The sequence below is a fragment of the Gasterosteus aculeatus genome, chromosome 17, assembly GCF_964276395.1.
Source record: "Gasterosteus aculeatus chromosome 17, fGasAcu3.hap1.1, whole genome shotgun sequence".
NCBI lineage: Eukaryota > Metazoa > Chordata > Actinopteri > Perciformes > Gasterosteidae > Gasterosteus > Gasterosteus aculeatus.
In genome coordinates, this window is record NC_135705.1 from 3,892,232 (window position 1) to 3,909,966 (window position 17,735).

At 44.1% G+C, this 17,735-nt stretch overlaps 1 protein-coding gene across 2 annotated transcripts in view; it reads left to right on the top strand.

Moving 5' to 3' along the window:
• Window positions 1-2,603: 2,603 nt before the first annotated feature.
• Window positions 2,604-17,735, top strand: part of LOC120835433 (metabotropic glutamate receptor 4) — a 77,693-nt gene continuing 62,561 nt past the window's right edge. For both annotated transcript variants that reach the window (XM_078092858.1, XM_078092857.1), the window contains exon 1: window positions 2,604-3,620. In XM_078092858.1, coding sequence (XP_077948984.1) covers window positions 2,952-3,620 — 669 coding nt within the window. In that variant the 5' untranslated portion in view covers window positions 2,604-2,951. The remainder of the gene's footprint in view (window positions 3,621-17,735) is intronic.

The window sequence follows — 17,735 nt, forward strand, 5'->3', positions numbered from 1 at the left end:
CTGAGCCCGTGGCTGGATGAGCACATATGGCTCGGTGGAAATAGCTGCTGTTTGTGGCGTTGCTACTTTTTTCAACCCCACTCAGCCTATCAGTATTCACTCAGTATTCTATTGCACATCTTTCCGGATCAGGTCTTCATCATCACCACGCAGGGACTTACATAGACCTCCTATGCACACGCAAGGTGTGTACATAGGAAGTCTGCTTATCTTATCTCATAAGAATATCAATGTTAAGTCAAACCTCCATTACTCAAGTTGTCAAAACAGACATCCTGGTCGCGCAGAAGGTAAATATAGATTGTCAATTATTTAGTGACAGGTTTTGTCAGTTAAGCTGTTTCTGTAGATTAGACCGCTATAGTTAGCATGGTCATCTAACAACACACCCTTATTTCCCTAAAGGTGGTTGTTTGGCCTTTTGAAATGAATGCACAGTCTATACCGAGACCTGCTTTGGAACCCGAGGATTGGTTTTTCTCCTGATAAGAGTTCCCAGTGATCCTGCAGCTGTCTTTGACATGTTGTAGCCGATAAGCATTTTTGGGATTTTTTTGGTCTGTGCATGTGCATGACGCCGTTAAGGGCCGATATGTAAATAATGTGTAAATGCATTCTTTCCTCTCATTCAGCTCTCAAGAACACCCCCCCCCCCCCCCCAAAAAAAAGAGTAAGCACCTTGTTCACCGCAGTTCCTCAGAAAATCCCCAAACTGAGGGTTTACAGTGAAAACGTTGTGGGGCTACACTGAATGCTAATGTGTCGGTTTCCCGCTCAGTTACCACACGAGCTCTGAAAGGAGCCACATTAACCCAAGTGAACGCTTGAAATGTGATCGTTGTGGCTTCCACGGCGTGATTTCGAGCCTCGCTCAGATTGGCTCGCTGTCTCCCCGCTACCTCTTCTTCCCAACAAACATGGCGTTTAATGGCATCTCTCTGGAGTTCTGCAGTCTCGTACGGCAAATTGTGAAACCCCTTCAATTTTTACAGCTGCATTTATTCATTGGTTCCTCTGTGCCGAGGTATGTGAGCGCTGTGATGCTAGATATGGTTTGTGTTTGGTTTACCGGGGGGGGGGGCCGAGGTGAGTTGGCTGGCTTTGCAGTTGTCATGTGCTCTGCAGCAGTTAAAGCGAACCTGCAGTGAATCAAAATTACTTACTCAGTAGGAGATAGTCGGGTGTATTCAAAGGACCTTGTCACTTCCAATACGCTCCCAATGAATCTCCACCGCTGCCGATCCAAGGCTTCAACCCACTCCGTCGGAAAACCAATGTCTACAGCTCTATTATGTTGCTGCGTGCAGGGAGATTGTTCCTTCAGAACCGGTTTCAGCTTCAGGAACGGACAAAGTGAAGTGTACATGTGTACATACGTACGCGATTGCTTGCAGCGGTCTATTTTGCGTCTAAATGGCAAGCGGCTACGTATATATATCGCTCTATACAAATATATCTTTAACCTAAGATGAAAAAAAAAATCAATCGTCCGATCAGTATACACTTAAAATGATCGTTGGTTGCAGCTCTGGTGAGGAAGGCTGCGTCTGTCATCACAGGGGTGGAAATAAGATTTTAGGTCTCTGCTTATCTGCGTCACCAGCGGCTTCGGTGCAAAATTTTTATATCCCTTGATGGGAAAAATTGCAAACGCCAGCTATGATCTCGTTGGTAATTCTGTCATTTTGAAGATGTTCAGCACCACATGCTGTGTGAATGGCTGCTTTGGAATAGAAAGTCAGCTCGCTTATTGAAGGGAAATCTGAAGGTGGGTATTTTTTCTTTTTGGCGGCTGTGGATTTAAAGCTGCCTTCAATCTTTAATAGCATAATTACAATTAGTTTGCTGTAGTCTTTTTTTTTGGCCCACAAGGCACCAAGTTGGACAAGCTTAAGAGACTCTGAGACCCACATAGGAATTATAATACAATATACGTAATTTATTTTGTCTGTGGGAGGCAGAAATATATGGGCAAGACGTCCATTTTGGCAAAAAGATCTAACTGAATAGTTCTGTAGCCTATTCAGTTATTTTGAACTCTTCATTTTTAAATCCCTAATGTTGTTGTTTAGCTTTGAAGTAGTAATATGGCAGAAACATTTTCCATGAAATACTCATTTCTTAGAAAAGCACCAACACAGAATCACTACCTCCAAAGTCAACGGCACAGTCTTCACAAAATCACAAAACCGTCCCTGTCCTTTTTCCCCTTCATTCCAAACCCGTTTAATATGAAATCAATAGCAAAAACAGGAAACGTAATAGTCAGAGAATAAGCCGCCCTGTTAAGATAGCAGCTGAGCACATCCACGGGCAAGGTTGATGGGAGAAGATGGATGTGGCTCTGACTCTCTCAGCCCTCTCAACCTTCAGTGTCCATGGAAACCTTTTGAATTCAAAATGGTAGGCGTAAGAAGACTAAATAAGAAAAATAAACGAGGTTGGGAGCAAAACTGTCTATCCTTTCCACACTGCACTTAAGCACAAAAAAAATACTTAGTGTATTGAATAGCTCGAACCAATACGAATCCCATCGCCTCCTCTTTTTTCTATTTTAGTTGTGCATTGTCTCACTGTCTTCTCTTTTTCATCTTTCAGGAATTGGCTCTGAAGCCCGTGGACCCGAGCAAGCCTGAGGGCTCTGACATATACCAAAATCCCTGCCCAGGGGAACAGGGGAGATTAAAAACTTCTGATTGAGGTGGAGTGGAAAAAAAGACACAAAGAGAGAAAGGGAGAGAAAAAGCTTTCCGTTCACCTTTGTTCTCTCTAATGCCCCAAGTGAAGGATGCCCACAGGCAAGTCTGTGAATAACAACAAACGTAAGAGCAGCTGCCCACCGCTGTGGTCGGACGATGGAGTGAAAGACGAGAAGAGGGCAGGATTGCACCCCTGTGAAATAGCCGTCCTCGTATTCTAAATTAATTGAATGACAGGGAGCGAGGAGAGGCATGAGAGGAAGCCTCTTCCGTGCCAACCGCTTCGAGAGGCATCGCGATCAACCCTCCGGCCGTCCTAAAACAATACCCGGCTTCTGCCCTCCTCCGATTGCCGGGTTCGGTTGCACCGCGTCGCCGCGCGCTCGGGCCGCGGCCATGTTTCAAGCCCCGGTGTGCAAACCGGATTGGAGCAGGCAAACTCTGCTGCTGCTGCTGCTCCTCTGCAGCGCCCTCAAGGCCGCTCAGGCTGCCAAACCCAAAGGGTCGGGACAAACGCATTTGAACTCCATCCGCATCGACGGGGACATCTCCTTGGGCGGGCTCTTCCCAGTGCACGCCAGGGGCCACGACGGCAAGCCGTGCGGGGAGCTGAAGAAGGAGAAGGGCATCCACAGACTGGAGGCCATGCTCTTTGCCCTTGACCGCATCAATAATGACCACAACCTGCTGCCCAACATCACGCTGGGGGCGCGCATACTGGACACCTGCTCCAGGGACACACACGCCTTGGAGCAGTCGCTCACCTTCGTGCAGGCTCTGATCGAGAAGGACGGGACGGACGTCAAGTGCGTGGGCGGGGGAGCGCCGATCATCACTAAGCCTGAGAGGGTGGTGGGCGTCATCGGCGCCTCCTCCAGCTCCGTCTCCATCATGGTGGCCAACATACTGCGCCTGTTCAGGGTAAGACCTCCGCGTACCTTTTATTTGTGTGTTTGAAATGCACAGAACAAAGAACGGGAGCTGTGTTTGCTGTTGAATATCCCCGCAGACACGTGTGCCTCTGATTTGTGTTGTTTTTAATGCTATCGATCCTCACCCTCATATATTTGTTTAAATAATTAAAAGCGCTGGGCTGCAAAAAAAGGAACGACAGGAGTTGCAGAACAGGTGTGCTGGATGTCTGTTGCCACACGACGGACACTTAAGGGAGAAGATGGGATGGTGGATCTCAACACTGACTGTTGCCCTGCAGGAGTTGGTTGCTAAGCAGTGAGAGGTATTGCCTGTCACAATACAGAAGGGATTAATAGAATACGACTTAATTTCATTTTCACCCCTTAGCCAGTCTTCCAATCGGTCTGTGGTTTACATCTGCTTGCAAGGTGAAGAAGAATGTTGTGTTCATTTACATTTGATGAAATATTTAACACATGTTTGATCCAATGAAATCTTTCTACTTATGCTTTTTCTTGTTGTTTACTGCACGACTCACTGCAAAATAATACTTTTTATGAATTGCTGTCACGGGTCTGCAACAGTTTCATGGGTAATTAGACCTTTTAGCACAGATATTACTCAAATACTTTTTTTTTCTTAGATAACACTCAAACTTTAAAACCAGCTTTAAAATATATTACAGAACCTCTGTGCTCTACGTTTCACCTAAAAAGCCATTTTGGAAATGGAAAAGCCATTTTGAATCCTCACTAGAGAAAACCCGCTGTGATGTGATGTTCTGGGTGGTCAGCTGGTGGCTCAGTCACATGACTATCCCCGCTGCAGCAGGCCAGGTGTTTGGAGTCACCGTAATGTGCCCACTGCCACCATAGATTACATCATGCAAATAATTCTGGATTTCTGGTCCTCCAAACATCGATGATTCGGATTGCCGACCGAGGTTAGCTGAAGGATCACCTGTTTTGTTGTCACTTCACAAAGCAAACTAAGTGTCAGCTATGGAAACTGTCTTTTTGATGAATTAATAATTTGAGTTATTGAGCTTTTCTTCCGTTCTTTGATTACTTTACTCTCTTTGGTGATAATAAATTCTATCTTTAAGGTTTTTACAATGTCCACTTCTGCTATTCTCTGAAATGTTATCAAACAAAAAAATGACTGTATTAATCCCGGCTGCTCATTTAATCATGAAAATAATCATTAGTTGAATTCATGAATGATGGAAATGGAAGCTGGGGGGCTGCATGTCATGTTTTCTCATCCTTGTGTCTGCTCGCCCCTTTGAAGCTCTCTGTATTTAATACTGAATACTACACTCTCAAACCAGAACCGACCCTGGCATCGCTTCCACCGCGATCAACACTAAACCAATGCCTTGCTGGAGAGATGCTCTGCAGTGTGACAGGAAATTATCACTGTGGTACGATTAGTATAGCACTTCATGGGCAGGGGAATCCTGGCAATTTTCACTGCTGATGATCACGGTTGATGCGAGGATAGTGAGTCATGAGGTGAAACACGATTTCGCATGTTTAAGGCTGTGTTGTCGCATCGATGTCGTCATCAATGACAGGAATACATTGGTTTTACATGTGAGTCAGCGTCGTTCCACCGGTGATGAAAGGACACCCTATGTGATAGACGTCACGTAGCTCCAGATGTTGGTCATGTGAAGAAAAGGCCTTTGTTTCTTTCTCAGTTTTTCAGTGGAATGTGAAAGATTTGACGTCTTCTAGCGGCGAGGATGCAGATTGCAAACTGGTTGCAGAGTGTCACAAACCGAAAAGCGTGCAACTTCCTCGAGGAGATCCCCAGCGAAAACCGCCCCTGGGCGTCTTTCACATGTTCTACGGTATTGGTGTTCCTTTCATGCACGGTCGAGCATGCACGGACTCTACACGTCTTCATGTCTCACATTTAGAAGATGCGTGTGTGCACTCTCACTCAGGTAGGAGTCGACGCACAGTAATGAGCCTCTCCAGCAGCGTGTTCTTGATTCCTCTCTCACATTAGGCGCCGTAAATCCTTCGTCATTAGCGCACAGTTCCTTCCCTCTTCATTAATGCACGTCAGCGCCATCCTTGCAGCTTTAATTTATATTTCTCTGATGATGTTGTTTTTTCTTCATCCTGAACATATACATTAGCATTCCCCTCTTCTTCCCTTTTTTTTCTTTTTTTTTTTACATTCAGACAGCTGGAGGACGAGAAAGCCAGCAGGTCGGGTGGATCCACATAGTGAGATTTCATTTCTGCTCATCTTCCATCGCCTGCTTCATCAAGCCGCTGTATTGAAGGTCAAACACTTTTCAAGATAGTCGCCGATCAATCAACATCCACTCTAATTGAATAACGGTCGTTACAACAACCAAAAAAGAGAAAAAGCTCCTGACGTGAAGTAAAGCGATCCGGCCTGTTGTATAGATTAAACTGTAAACCTTTAATGGAGAGTGGTGTGTGGTCATTTAGGTGGAGTCTTGAATTACGGCTTCCCAGCAATCCATGTCAGGTCAGCCAGAAGCCAGCTGGCTCCTTATGGAGCTGCAGATGGTCCCGGCAGGTAACCGACTTATCTTTACGACCGTGTCATAAAATGCCGGTAAGACGCGATGCGGCAAGCGGAAAGAAGAGGTCCAACCCCCGAACACCGCCGCTGCTGCTCGACATGAATGTTTGCTTTGAATGGAGGCAACGCACGCGCTCGGGTACAACCGCAGCATACCGATGAAGAGCGGGAGGACCCCTCGGACACGTGCAGGCATGCAGATTTCTGTAGAGGCACACGCGTACTTTGCACAACTGTACCACTCAAACACGCACCGCGTCTGTGAACACGCCAGCGTACGCGAGCACCTACGCGCACAAACCACTTCAGAACGCGCCATCGGCGTCGGCCCGCCTGGTGTAGTTAGCGGGTTTACCGAAAAGTGTTTCCTCAGCACTCCGCTGCATACAGATGTGGTCCAGATCAGCATGATGAATATTTCACTCCGACCTTATGTAATGGTAACACAGGGACCAGGAGCTGGAGGTGGAGACCATGTACGCGTGGTTTGGCCGGAGCTGGGAGCCGCCGCGACGAGCAGTTGGGGGGAAAAAGATCATTCGTGACCACAGTGGAGATATGTGCGATGATTACATTATGCATTTGCACGGCAGACGCGCATCACCTACAAACATGTTGTACTACCGGGCCGGTCCCTCTTGACTAGTAAAACAGAAGTCGATTCTGACAAGGATTTCGTTTTTCTCCAAATCAACCGGATTTGAAAGGTTTAGCTGTTGTTATGAATTTGTTTCCTTCGCTGATGCACAATTGGAGCAGAACAGAGAGGCAGTGACCCGGGCATAAGAAGAACAAAGCCTTGTCGCCTGCACTGCTCAATGGAAAACATTTTGGCGGGTTTCTTGTTTTGACAGTGCAGTTCACCGATGGCTGGACAAAGCATCTCGCATGCACCGAAGTGGCGAGTATGAGTAGTAAAGGGGACTATTACAGAAGAGTAAAAAAAGGCTTTATTTAGTGGAAGGAAAGACGAAGGGAAATATAAAATTCATGCAAGAGCACACAGGCCTTCAGCATCCCACTCATTCTGGCATTTTCCCTCACCCCTTGTTAATGCCACAGAAGCTGCGTAATTGTTAATGCACCTTCATGTTGTGTAGAAAACTGTCTTATTATGGCAAATCATCTACGCGTCCCAGAGGGTCCCAGAGGGTCCCAGAGGGTCCCTTTTTTCTCTTTTTTACATTTGATCTAGACCCGCACTGCTACTGCACCACTTCACCACGGCATTGCTGTAATTGGTGTTTGGCAGTAAAATTTGTCTCAACCCTTGTGGGTAAGTTAAGCGCTTCAAACTGTCAACAAAAAGTAAAGCAAATAACATTTAGTGTTGAATAAACACTAAATGCAATGAAAAGTTGATTAGGGATCGCCCCGAGCTGCCATTGGAGTGTTATTTTCTCATGAATTCATTTTATACATCGTAACATTGCAAAGAAAAGCACGTAAATAGTGAACTACGGTGTTGAATAAAACATTTTTAAGGCAGACTAGCGGATGGGAATGTACTGGCTATTTTCTACTATAAGCTAATAAATCAAGCCGGAATCAAGAAGAAATACATGCTGTATTTTTTCAGCCTTTCTACTGTTGGATGCAGAGAACAATAAAATACCCTGTAGTTCCAACTATAGACGCTAACTTCCTCTTATAGTTCCAATCAGATCCTCAGTCTGAAGTTGCTAATTGTTTTTGCCACAAACGTTCCTCATTCACATTAAGGTCAGTTATTGTAAAGCTGCAATTACCAGACGGCGGTGGAGGTAAAAGCTATCAGTGTCGATGTGACTCAAAGTGAATGCGAAAGCCGCCCTCCAAGCGCACTGTGAGCGCGATGGCAGATATCATTAGCAGTTGACAGTTTCTTTTCATGATCCCTCGAGTGGCCGAGCCGATCCGTTCCGTTCTGAGGGCGTTTTCTTTTTTATGGTCAGAGCTCCGCCACATCCCTCTTTCCCGAAGGTGTTCGCCATCTGCTTCCTTGCCATCTCTTTTTAGCGGGATAATGATTATTGCCCCCCAGTGGATCCGCTGCTGCGCTTATCATTCTCGCTTCTTCACCTCGGCCCACAAAGTCCGAAGTCGCAGAATAAAAGAGAAGCGATAATTTCTCGAATTTGCAACATGTTGCCCCGTTGGCACATCAGGGCTCTAAACGAATGCACACCGGCGCACCGAGGACGGGGCCGCAGGGAGCAATTTGAGGTTCAATATCTTGCCCGAGGACCATCGGCCATGCGGACTGGAGGAGCCGGGGATCAAAACTGGGATCTCGCTAGGAGGACGACGCGCTCTGCCTCCCATCAGACATTGGGAGCTGCGCTCGAAAAACCTCAGTCAAAGCCTGCAATGCAAAAAAAGAAAAAAGAAAAAATGAAGGAAAAGGACATTTGTTACAGCTCGCAGGCCAATGCCCAGCCACTACTTTGGTAACGGGAGGGAAATGCGGACGTTTAATCGGTTAGTTCAGTTGACACGCAAATCCCTACAAGCAAAACATGCAACTTGGCCTGGGACTGGACTGGTAATATTGAACACAACACGCGGCGTTTCACCTCCTCCCCAACCGCTACTGACATCTGCTGAGTCGGGGGATGCCGTGTTGAACAAGATTGGCCCGGTTATTGTGTTTTATAAAAGAACATAATATTAACAACATATGTCATATTGCGTACCGCTAATCCAATAGAGGCTGAATTTAGCGCTGTGACGCTGTTGCCACAGGTTGCAGATGTGGGCGACTTTTCAATTTCCCTGAAAACGTCTTAGTGACTAATGCCCCCCCCCCCCTCGTCAGCTTTTCAAAACAACCCATTCGAGTTACATTTCATCTTTTAGCCGTTGGACTCGAAACTCATTTGGAACGAAGCAATAACCTGGATCGAGCTTCTATAGAAACTCAAATCTATTTATTTAAATGAATGCTTTTCATGTTGATTTAGAGTTTGTACTCAGACACAATTAGATCAGAGGTAAAAATAATTGAATCCGCTTGAAGAATAGGTTATTAATCTTGCCCCCCCCCCCAAAAAAAATCATGTTTTATTTCGGTCTTGCCTTTATGCGCATAAAAGGAAGTTGAAGATTGACAGTCCTTGCAATCTATTATGTAGCCTTATTTTATAAGGCACTGGTTCAACTTCTTTCACTGCTTGGTTGAAAATGAGTCCTTTTTCTTGTACTTTGTCCAAACTTTTAGTACCTCTGGATGAGCCTAATAAACAGCGTATGTTTCATCATTTAATATCTAATAGCATTTATTTTAAAGTCTTGTTATGACCTCCGTACTCCGCATTCTTAAAAAAAAAAAAAAAAAAAAACCCTGTTTCATCTCATGAAATTTTATGAATCGTCTCACCTTGTTCCAATGGCTTCCATGGTTTTTATCCCCCAATAAACCTTCTAGTGACACAGTAGAATGACGGCCCTGCGTCACAATTGATTTAGCAGCTCGTTTAGGGGAATGACAGCTGAATCAAGATGAACTAGTATCGGCCCATCGAGGCATCTCGCTTCAAGCGTTCAGAGAGCCAGCAACGGTGCGCTTGTTCACACGGGCTGCTCAAGTCGAAGCCATTAAAGGCAGTTTTCTTCCTCCAAGTACGCGTACTTCAATTTCATGCAAGAAGGTAATATTTTTAATGATAGTCTTTATTGTTAGCGAGAGCGATTTACCCTTTGCTACGTAGTTCTGTGACAAATGTGCATAACTCGGAAGGCCCATCGGAGAGCAATACTGAACACGTTTAATTGGCCAATATTACATGTGGATGTGCTGTCTGACTTTAGCAGATATTGATTTTTAAAGAACCTAATATGGAAAGGGGCGCCTGAATCATTTGGAAATCATCACATAGTTTACCCGGCAGAATATAGTCGTAGTCGTAGACAGGGGCAAACGGCCTTGCCACGAAAAGCAAGACGTCAAACCGATGTCTCGCAACACGAGGGGACAAAAACTGTTTTGCCGTAACAAAATACAGCAAATTTAACCAACGACTGAGTCCAGCTGAAGGCTTTAGGCAAGCATGATTGGAAAAGTGGGCCAAGCGTATCGCTACAACACATGCTAGCTTCCACTAGCTTAAGCCTATTACATTTAACACCAGCAGCCCTTTCCTAACTTGAAGCTTTTCTACTCTAACTTTGCTGTAAGTCACTGCCTCTCCCGGCTGGACACCACTATTGAATTTCAGCCTTCGTGCACGTTTTTTTTTCAGCCTAAATGCATTGCAACAGTCCAGCTAATAGCCTGTTGGCAACGAGGGGAACACGATAGGGAACTACCTCTGCTTGCAATGAGCAGAACAGAGGACAGAATTAAGCAAAAGAAAAAGATCTTCGCAGTGAACCGAAATAAAGCAAGTGCACATGAATCTGGTTAATTAGGGTATTTCTCCCTTTAAGGCAAGCATAGGTAAACACTTTGTACTATTATTACTCTTGAACTAGTTGGGTAGCCTAACACATCATGACCCTTAAAACACTCGGCTCGTATTTGACGGATGGATGCGCTGCATGGAGGCCTCTGCTTGCCCTGTTGACCTCTGGCGGTGCAGACGGTGTGATATCGTATATTGGTTCAAGTTGTTGATTCCCTGTTTTTTAGTCATTGGTTGTCGTTATGTTTTGGCTTGTTACCCCATGAATTGAAGCAGTATCTTCCCGTGGTCCTCGTCCCCGGCTACATAACAATTGCAACTGAGTTTTTTTATTTGAAGATGCACCGCACAAAAGGACAGAGGAACTCATAAGAAACAAATCAAAGATGGATTAAAGTTTAGAAGAGATTAACAGTATTTGTGATGTAGTGGTGGTAGTTTTTTTTTTAACTTCCTGTCATATTTAACATTGGGTTGTATTACATTGCCAGTGTAAACAACAGTTTGCTTTTACCAAGTGAAGCTCAATAGTGCTTTTAAATGTACAGCTGGTATGTCAACAGGGCACATTGCTTTACTTATTTTTAAAATGACATCCTTCTTCCTTTATTTAATAATGCATTTACACTTAAGTGTTTATTATCGGTTGATGTTGATACGTACCTGCAATTGGGCAATACAGATAAACTGGATAGGTCAGAATATCGGTCTAGTTCTAAAGGATAGAATTCCATCCGTGTATGTACTATGCACAGCACTGCGGTAATGCGTTGGGTACTTATTAGGGAAAAGTGGCATACTAGCAGTTCTGCTTTGACATAATGGATGAACTGATGCTTTTGCAGCAGCCTCACAAATAACAGTATCTTCTATATTGCTTTATTTTCCATTAGCGTGATCTCGTTGCTTGGTGAGTGTTGATTCACGGTGACTGTCTGTCTGAACACGTTTCGACATCACACAACATAGCAAGACCGACACTTTATATTGACGCCCGTGAGACTGTACGACAAATGTATCTCTGGTGTTTTACAAAGTTAAAAGCCTGAATGGAATTGTGTTTCTTTTTTAAGTCTGGAATAATTGCTGACTGCGTTTCTTGTGATTCTTTGCGATGGGTGTTTTCTTTTTCTTCAACGTGTTGGTTTTCCTCGCATTAAGGAGACAAATTACCGGTGGGATGTTTTGGCCTCTGTGAGATTTTCTCTGTGCTGTACACGTTGTGTGCTACTGTATAATTATATTGTTTTTCTCTATAATCATAGTTTTCATTTGTTGTGATCTCATCTTAGTGACCGATTGTTCCTGCAGATCAGACGTAACGACGTTTCTGTATCTTCGGTAGTGGACGAAGGTCCTTTCAGAATCCAAATCCAAACCGTCTACCATCTGTCAGCTTGCATCACATGCCAGAAACGTCAGTTTTTTTTCTGCATGTGTGTGGGGTTTGTGGGTTGGAACACATATGTGCAAGTGTGTCTTCAGGGCTGTGTATTTACATGTTTACTGTAACTATGTATGTCTGCTTAGTAACATGGACAGTCACCAATTCAATAGATGCATGTTTCTGATGAAAGTACATTTAAAATCTACATTTGGATGTTGGGAATCCTGTTTGGTAAATTACTCAAAAGACTGAACGCACACAACAAAAAGAACTGGACCGATTGCAATCCAGCTGATCCTGCACAGCAGCTGGCAGTACGACACACACACACACGCACGCACACACACACACACACACACACACACACACACACACGCACACACGCACGCACGCACGCACGCACACACTGCACTTGCCTGAGGGGAAGGTTATCTTTAAAAAAACATTCATACCATTGGTTTAATTATTTTATAAATCCAAAGTTCACATGGATCCTTAGAACTGGTCAGTAACTTTACCTGAATAAAAACAAATAAAATATTATTACAATATATTACAGTAATTAAACTGAGAGCAATATCGTTAAGTGTACAGCAAACATTAAATTATATAAAATAGAACCTAGACTTTATAAAAGCATCGTAGCTGATAAGCAGATGTAAAGAGACTTGAAAGTCGACAAAGACAATCATTTTTGCTATAAAGGTTTAATGAAGGTTGTTAAAACTACTGCATTCAATTGGAACATCAGCCTGAATGCCTTTTAGTTGCCAATCCCTGATTTTGCTTCATTGTAAATTTAACGAAATTGTCCGCAAAGCAGCAGGAGGAGAGCTAGTTAGCGGTTAGCCGCCAGTGGGCAGGAGCTCCTGTTTTGTGAAGAACTGGAGCGAACGGGTATTGTTCACAGAGTCGAGCTCTATTCAGGAATAATTAGTACAGGGTAGAAGCATTTTATAACTTTTGTAAATCTAGACTGATTGGACGGTTTGCGAGCAGCATTTTTAACCATTTTCTGAGCTTCAAAACAATCACCGTATCCCATTGATTCCGATAATCGTCAAGCTAATCCGTACTTCTTGACAGTTATTAGTCGCAGCCACAGAAGAATGTTTTTTCATCCGGTTCTAAATGCACACTGAGTCTTTGCAAAAAGTCCACACCGCATTGAACAATTTGTCCACTGAGAAATATCACCCAACTGAATGCAAACGGCGTCATTCGCGGTACGTCGATGCCGTGCCTGTAGTCACTGTGATCCTTGGCATGTGCTAATCTGGCTGTGAAACGTCTATTGATTCGCCATTGAGCTACACAAGCTTGATCACATATTTTCGATGGATTTACAGATCACTGAACTATGTGATTTCATCACGAAGGACTGTAAAACACATTATATGTTTTATAATACAGAGTCTCAGTAAACGCATGGTATGGATTCATCTGGATGTGGACTTGTGTGGATGTGGCCACGCTCCTGATTACAGAAGTCAATTTATCATGAAAGTTCCATAACTCCCCCCCTCCTCCCTCCTGCCTAATATATCTGTTGACAGGCAAATGGTCGAAGTGGTTTGTTATTGGACAAGATGACGTATTGATCTTTCGACGGGGCTTTCGTGGCTTAGCTGCGCTCTTTTCATCCTTATCATGCCCACACCTACAAGTGATTACAGCTGCTTACAGATTGCTGCTGTAATAGACTGGTGTCAGACAGTGAAAAGGCCACGCTGTGCCCACAAAACATTATCACCTGTCTATGGGAAGTCTGAACACTTCTTATCAAGCGGCACGGCTCAGCGGCACAGATCGATTGTCGAGATGCTGTAATATCAGATCGACCACGGCAGAGAGAGAAGTTAAATCCTGCTATGGGACTTTCATTTATTTTTCTCAGTGACACCTGGTTCATAAAACCGGACATATCCTAACCTCTCTAAACAAGAAAAGCCCCCCCCCCTCGTGTCTCACCTTCAGCTTCTGGGGCATGGTTGAGTGAGTAATTATTTAGAGAGGCTCATTTTCAAGACACCTCGGACAACAGGCGATTCGGGTTTTTGACCTATCGAGATTGTCGGGGGCTGACACAGAAGTCGACAAATGCCAAGCAGCGGAGAGAAACCGCAAACAAACTGTGCTCGTGTGCTTCCCCCCACAGCCGGCGCACCAGTGCGCTTGTGTGCATGTGTCTGTGCTTAAGTGGCTTCAACCTGCGTGTGCAGCCTGTGTTTGCGTTTTGGGGGGGAAAAAGGCCACCGGACCTGTCGGGAAATGTGGCGTTGACCCACCGTGGTTCGATTCCCTGCGTAGCTTTTTCCGCAGACCGAAGACAGTCTGCAGTGAAGCACGAGAGGGACCATACGGGCGTATTCCTCAATGAGGTATTTGGGGAGTTGTGTATGCTGAAGGAGGGTCACGCAGTCACAAAGCAGGTCTGTCTGCTTAATTCTGACCAATATCGTGACATCCGCCCCGTGTGGCAGGAAGCGGGAATCCGGAGTTGATTCGGTTTGTCTTGATTCAGAATATTACGATTATTATAGACGCACCAAGCAGCGAACCTTTGAATGTGTGGAAACAGAGATTAAACGTTTGAGCATTTTCTTTTACCTGTTGCTCCGCAGGTCTCAACGAGATTAAATCAAAGAGTCGATTACATGTAAAAAAAATCTTTATCTCATTCAACAAAATTAGTCATTGGAAAAAGTTGTTGATTAAAATATAAATTAAAAAACTTGCTCATACACGCCCAGATATATTTCTTCGTTTTATACTAATCTTATTCCAAAGCATGCCGATAGCTGCACATTTTAGCTGACATCAACTAATCAAATTCTTATTAGGGAATAAAATCACCATACTGCTGAGCATCAGCGTGCTGTCAGGAACCCAAGATGTTTTTAAGACCGGGGGGGCCAAAGTCTGTGTGACCTATCAAGAGACACTTTTTCAATTACTCACTTACTAATCAGGGCAACTTAATACAAATATCTAGTAGGATACAATGAAATAAGGAGATCTGTAGAAAAATGGATGTTATCCAGACTGAAATAGAATTTCATGTACCACAAATAAAACTCTGCAAGATAGCGAGAACCCTCACCAAAAGGTGGAGGAAGTATGTCACCACCAGGACCTCAGATCCGGCTGTACCTCCAAGATGGATGATAGTGACCGAGAGAGCCTCATCCAAGAGGCCAAGATGACTCAGCAACCTTAAAAAAAAGGGGCAGCGCCGTACGCAGGAGTCTCTTTTTGTCTTTGAAAGCCCCTTCGGGGGCCTCGTGTTGGTCTGTTGTTTTGAGTGGTAAAATGGAAAATGTGGACCAAAGGACCCGTTTTTTATTGAACAAGAAGACTCAACAAAGGATGAGGGAGCATGCTCTACAGCCAGGTTTAAAATAAACTAAAAAGGTTGGATACTAGTTGTATTGATTACTAAAATATTTCTTGGCATTTAGCCCGTCGGTGCACTGTGCACCAGTCAAGATGAATCACTTCACACCCTTCAAATCCAGAGGATAGAGCTTCTGCTGGTGAGCAGGATGATGAGAGCATCACGCCGTGCGCTTCTCTCCAGCGAGGGACGAAAGGTCTGGTCATGCTTGAGGAAAAAAAATGAACAGCTCCAAATACCAACATACGCTAAGCTGTGAAAACAATCTGCTGCCCTCTGAACAAAATAGAAAAGTTGGAGAAGGATGTCCATTTTTTACCATCACAACAATCTTAAACACTGAAAAATCCACCGATTTGAAGAGATTAGATTAGATAAGGAAACACTTGTTGCAATCATTACTGTACACAATGTTTGATACGTTTTCAGTTTTTTGGTAAAACATATATTTAATAACTGCACTGGATCGTGCGAATGCAGTGAGTCTCAGCTCAAAAATGCTAAACATTTAAAGTGCTGACATCTTCAACAATTCCGCGTTCCACCCGCACGTCTTCGGACTCCACGCGTCTATCTGAAGGGAGCAGAAGACGGCTCCTTGGGACGCGGGAAAGCAGAACAATGTCCCCACTAATGCTATAGGTTAGAAAAATAATTAGCCTATTCATGCAGCAAACAAAAGCCAAAAGTACAAGGTCTTGTTTTCTAACCAATATTTCTGAGTGAAGCGAGAAAGAAACGAGGCGAATGAGGCGCAATGTTGCGTCCCACACAATCCAAACAGGGGAATTTAGTGACCATGTAAATCGTCGTGCCCGACTCATAGTCTGTACTTGTTATTGCCAACATCAAAAATAATGAATAGTGATGAATCAAAATACAATGTGCCGATTGTATTATTGCAAAGATCTGATATGACATATTAAATTCTTTAATTTTAGCCTCCAGGGATCCAACTCAATAGGAATCAGCTGAAATAAAATCTTTCCCTCATGAAGTTTATATTAGTTTGGCAATGTAATTATCCAATGTAAATGAATATCTCATGTGCTTTTGTTTTACTGATTATCAAGCAGTGCCACGACGATTAATAACCAAGTTTTATATATGTTTTATAAACGCCAAGAGTTCCTAAAGTAACAAGCAATGCGAGCTCACTGTATTGGAAATTCAGACTTATACATGGAGACATCACAGAGCACCATTCAGCCAAATACACAACCCCGTCTATTTGCCACTTGCTCATTCGCCATCTTCCTCTTTGATTTGCAACCACAAGAGAAGGACACCCCCCCCGCCAGTCCCCCTGCGAATAGCTCGAAGGAGACATGTCTATAACTTCATTGCACAAACACGCTACAGTCAATCACATCTTTGTGTGATGTGATGCAGAAGATTTCCCATTACCCCAACACTGCTGTACCTCGGACATGAGTGAAAATGATCTGAAGTGAAAAGGCTGTCAGGCCCTTGTGGGCTCGGGCGATATTGAAATCCCCCTAATGACGATATTTCTTTAAGAAAAACAACACGTACAAAAATGGATGGATGGCGATTGTCAGATTGATCAAACCGGTAGCGACAGCCTGCGTTCGGTCTCGCCACCGTTTGCGGTCACACGCTGTCGCCTTTGCAGAAGTCCCAAAGGATTGATGATCGATTGCTCATCTCGACGGGAGTATCGGTCCGGGCTGCTCTTTGAGGAACGGAATCAGCGGCGGACTTCTGTTGGATTGTAAAATCAACAAACGGGAGCCGGGATGCGTCACTTTGTTCGCGTTCTCTAAGAGTTCTCCAAGGGTTTCGCCGACACTTATTACTCCTTACTCTTCTGTTTTTTTGTAAACCATGTGACATTTGACCGACGGCGGCGTAGAAAATGTTCTATGCGTGAAACTAAGACCCTTTATGTTTGATAATAATTGAATTGTCAGAAATAAGTGTAGCATATAATTGTATTTTGGACATTTTGCATGGCTGGCTTACTTAAAAAAGAAATTGAGCTCAGAGGTGAACGAGATGAAGTTAATTAAGCGTCCCCTCCCTGCAGCGTCTACCGGAACCTGTGGAATCAAGAAGATGAGGAATGTAACTTTTTGAAAAAACAAAACCCCTCCTCTTCTCCACTTCTGCGTCGTTACATTCATTTCTCTTCTCTTTTCATGGTTCCATTGTCAACCTTTTTGTTGTCTTTATCTGAAAATGTGTTTTGTCATTCTCCATTTCCATTGAAATGGACCCCCGCCCCTCACCTGGTCTACTTCATAGTATTGTTCATGTAGTAGTTGATGGAGCTCTCGTGGGCTGAATGACTTTCCTCCTCTTCAGTTATCCTGACTTCCTTCTTCCCACCGCGTCCCATTCAGCTCGGGAGTCTCCGAGGGGCC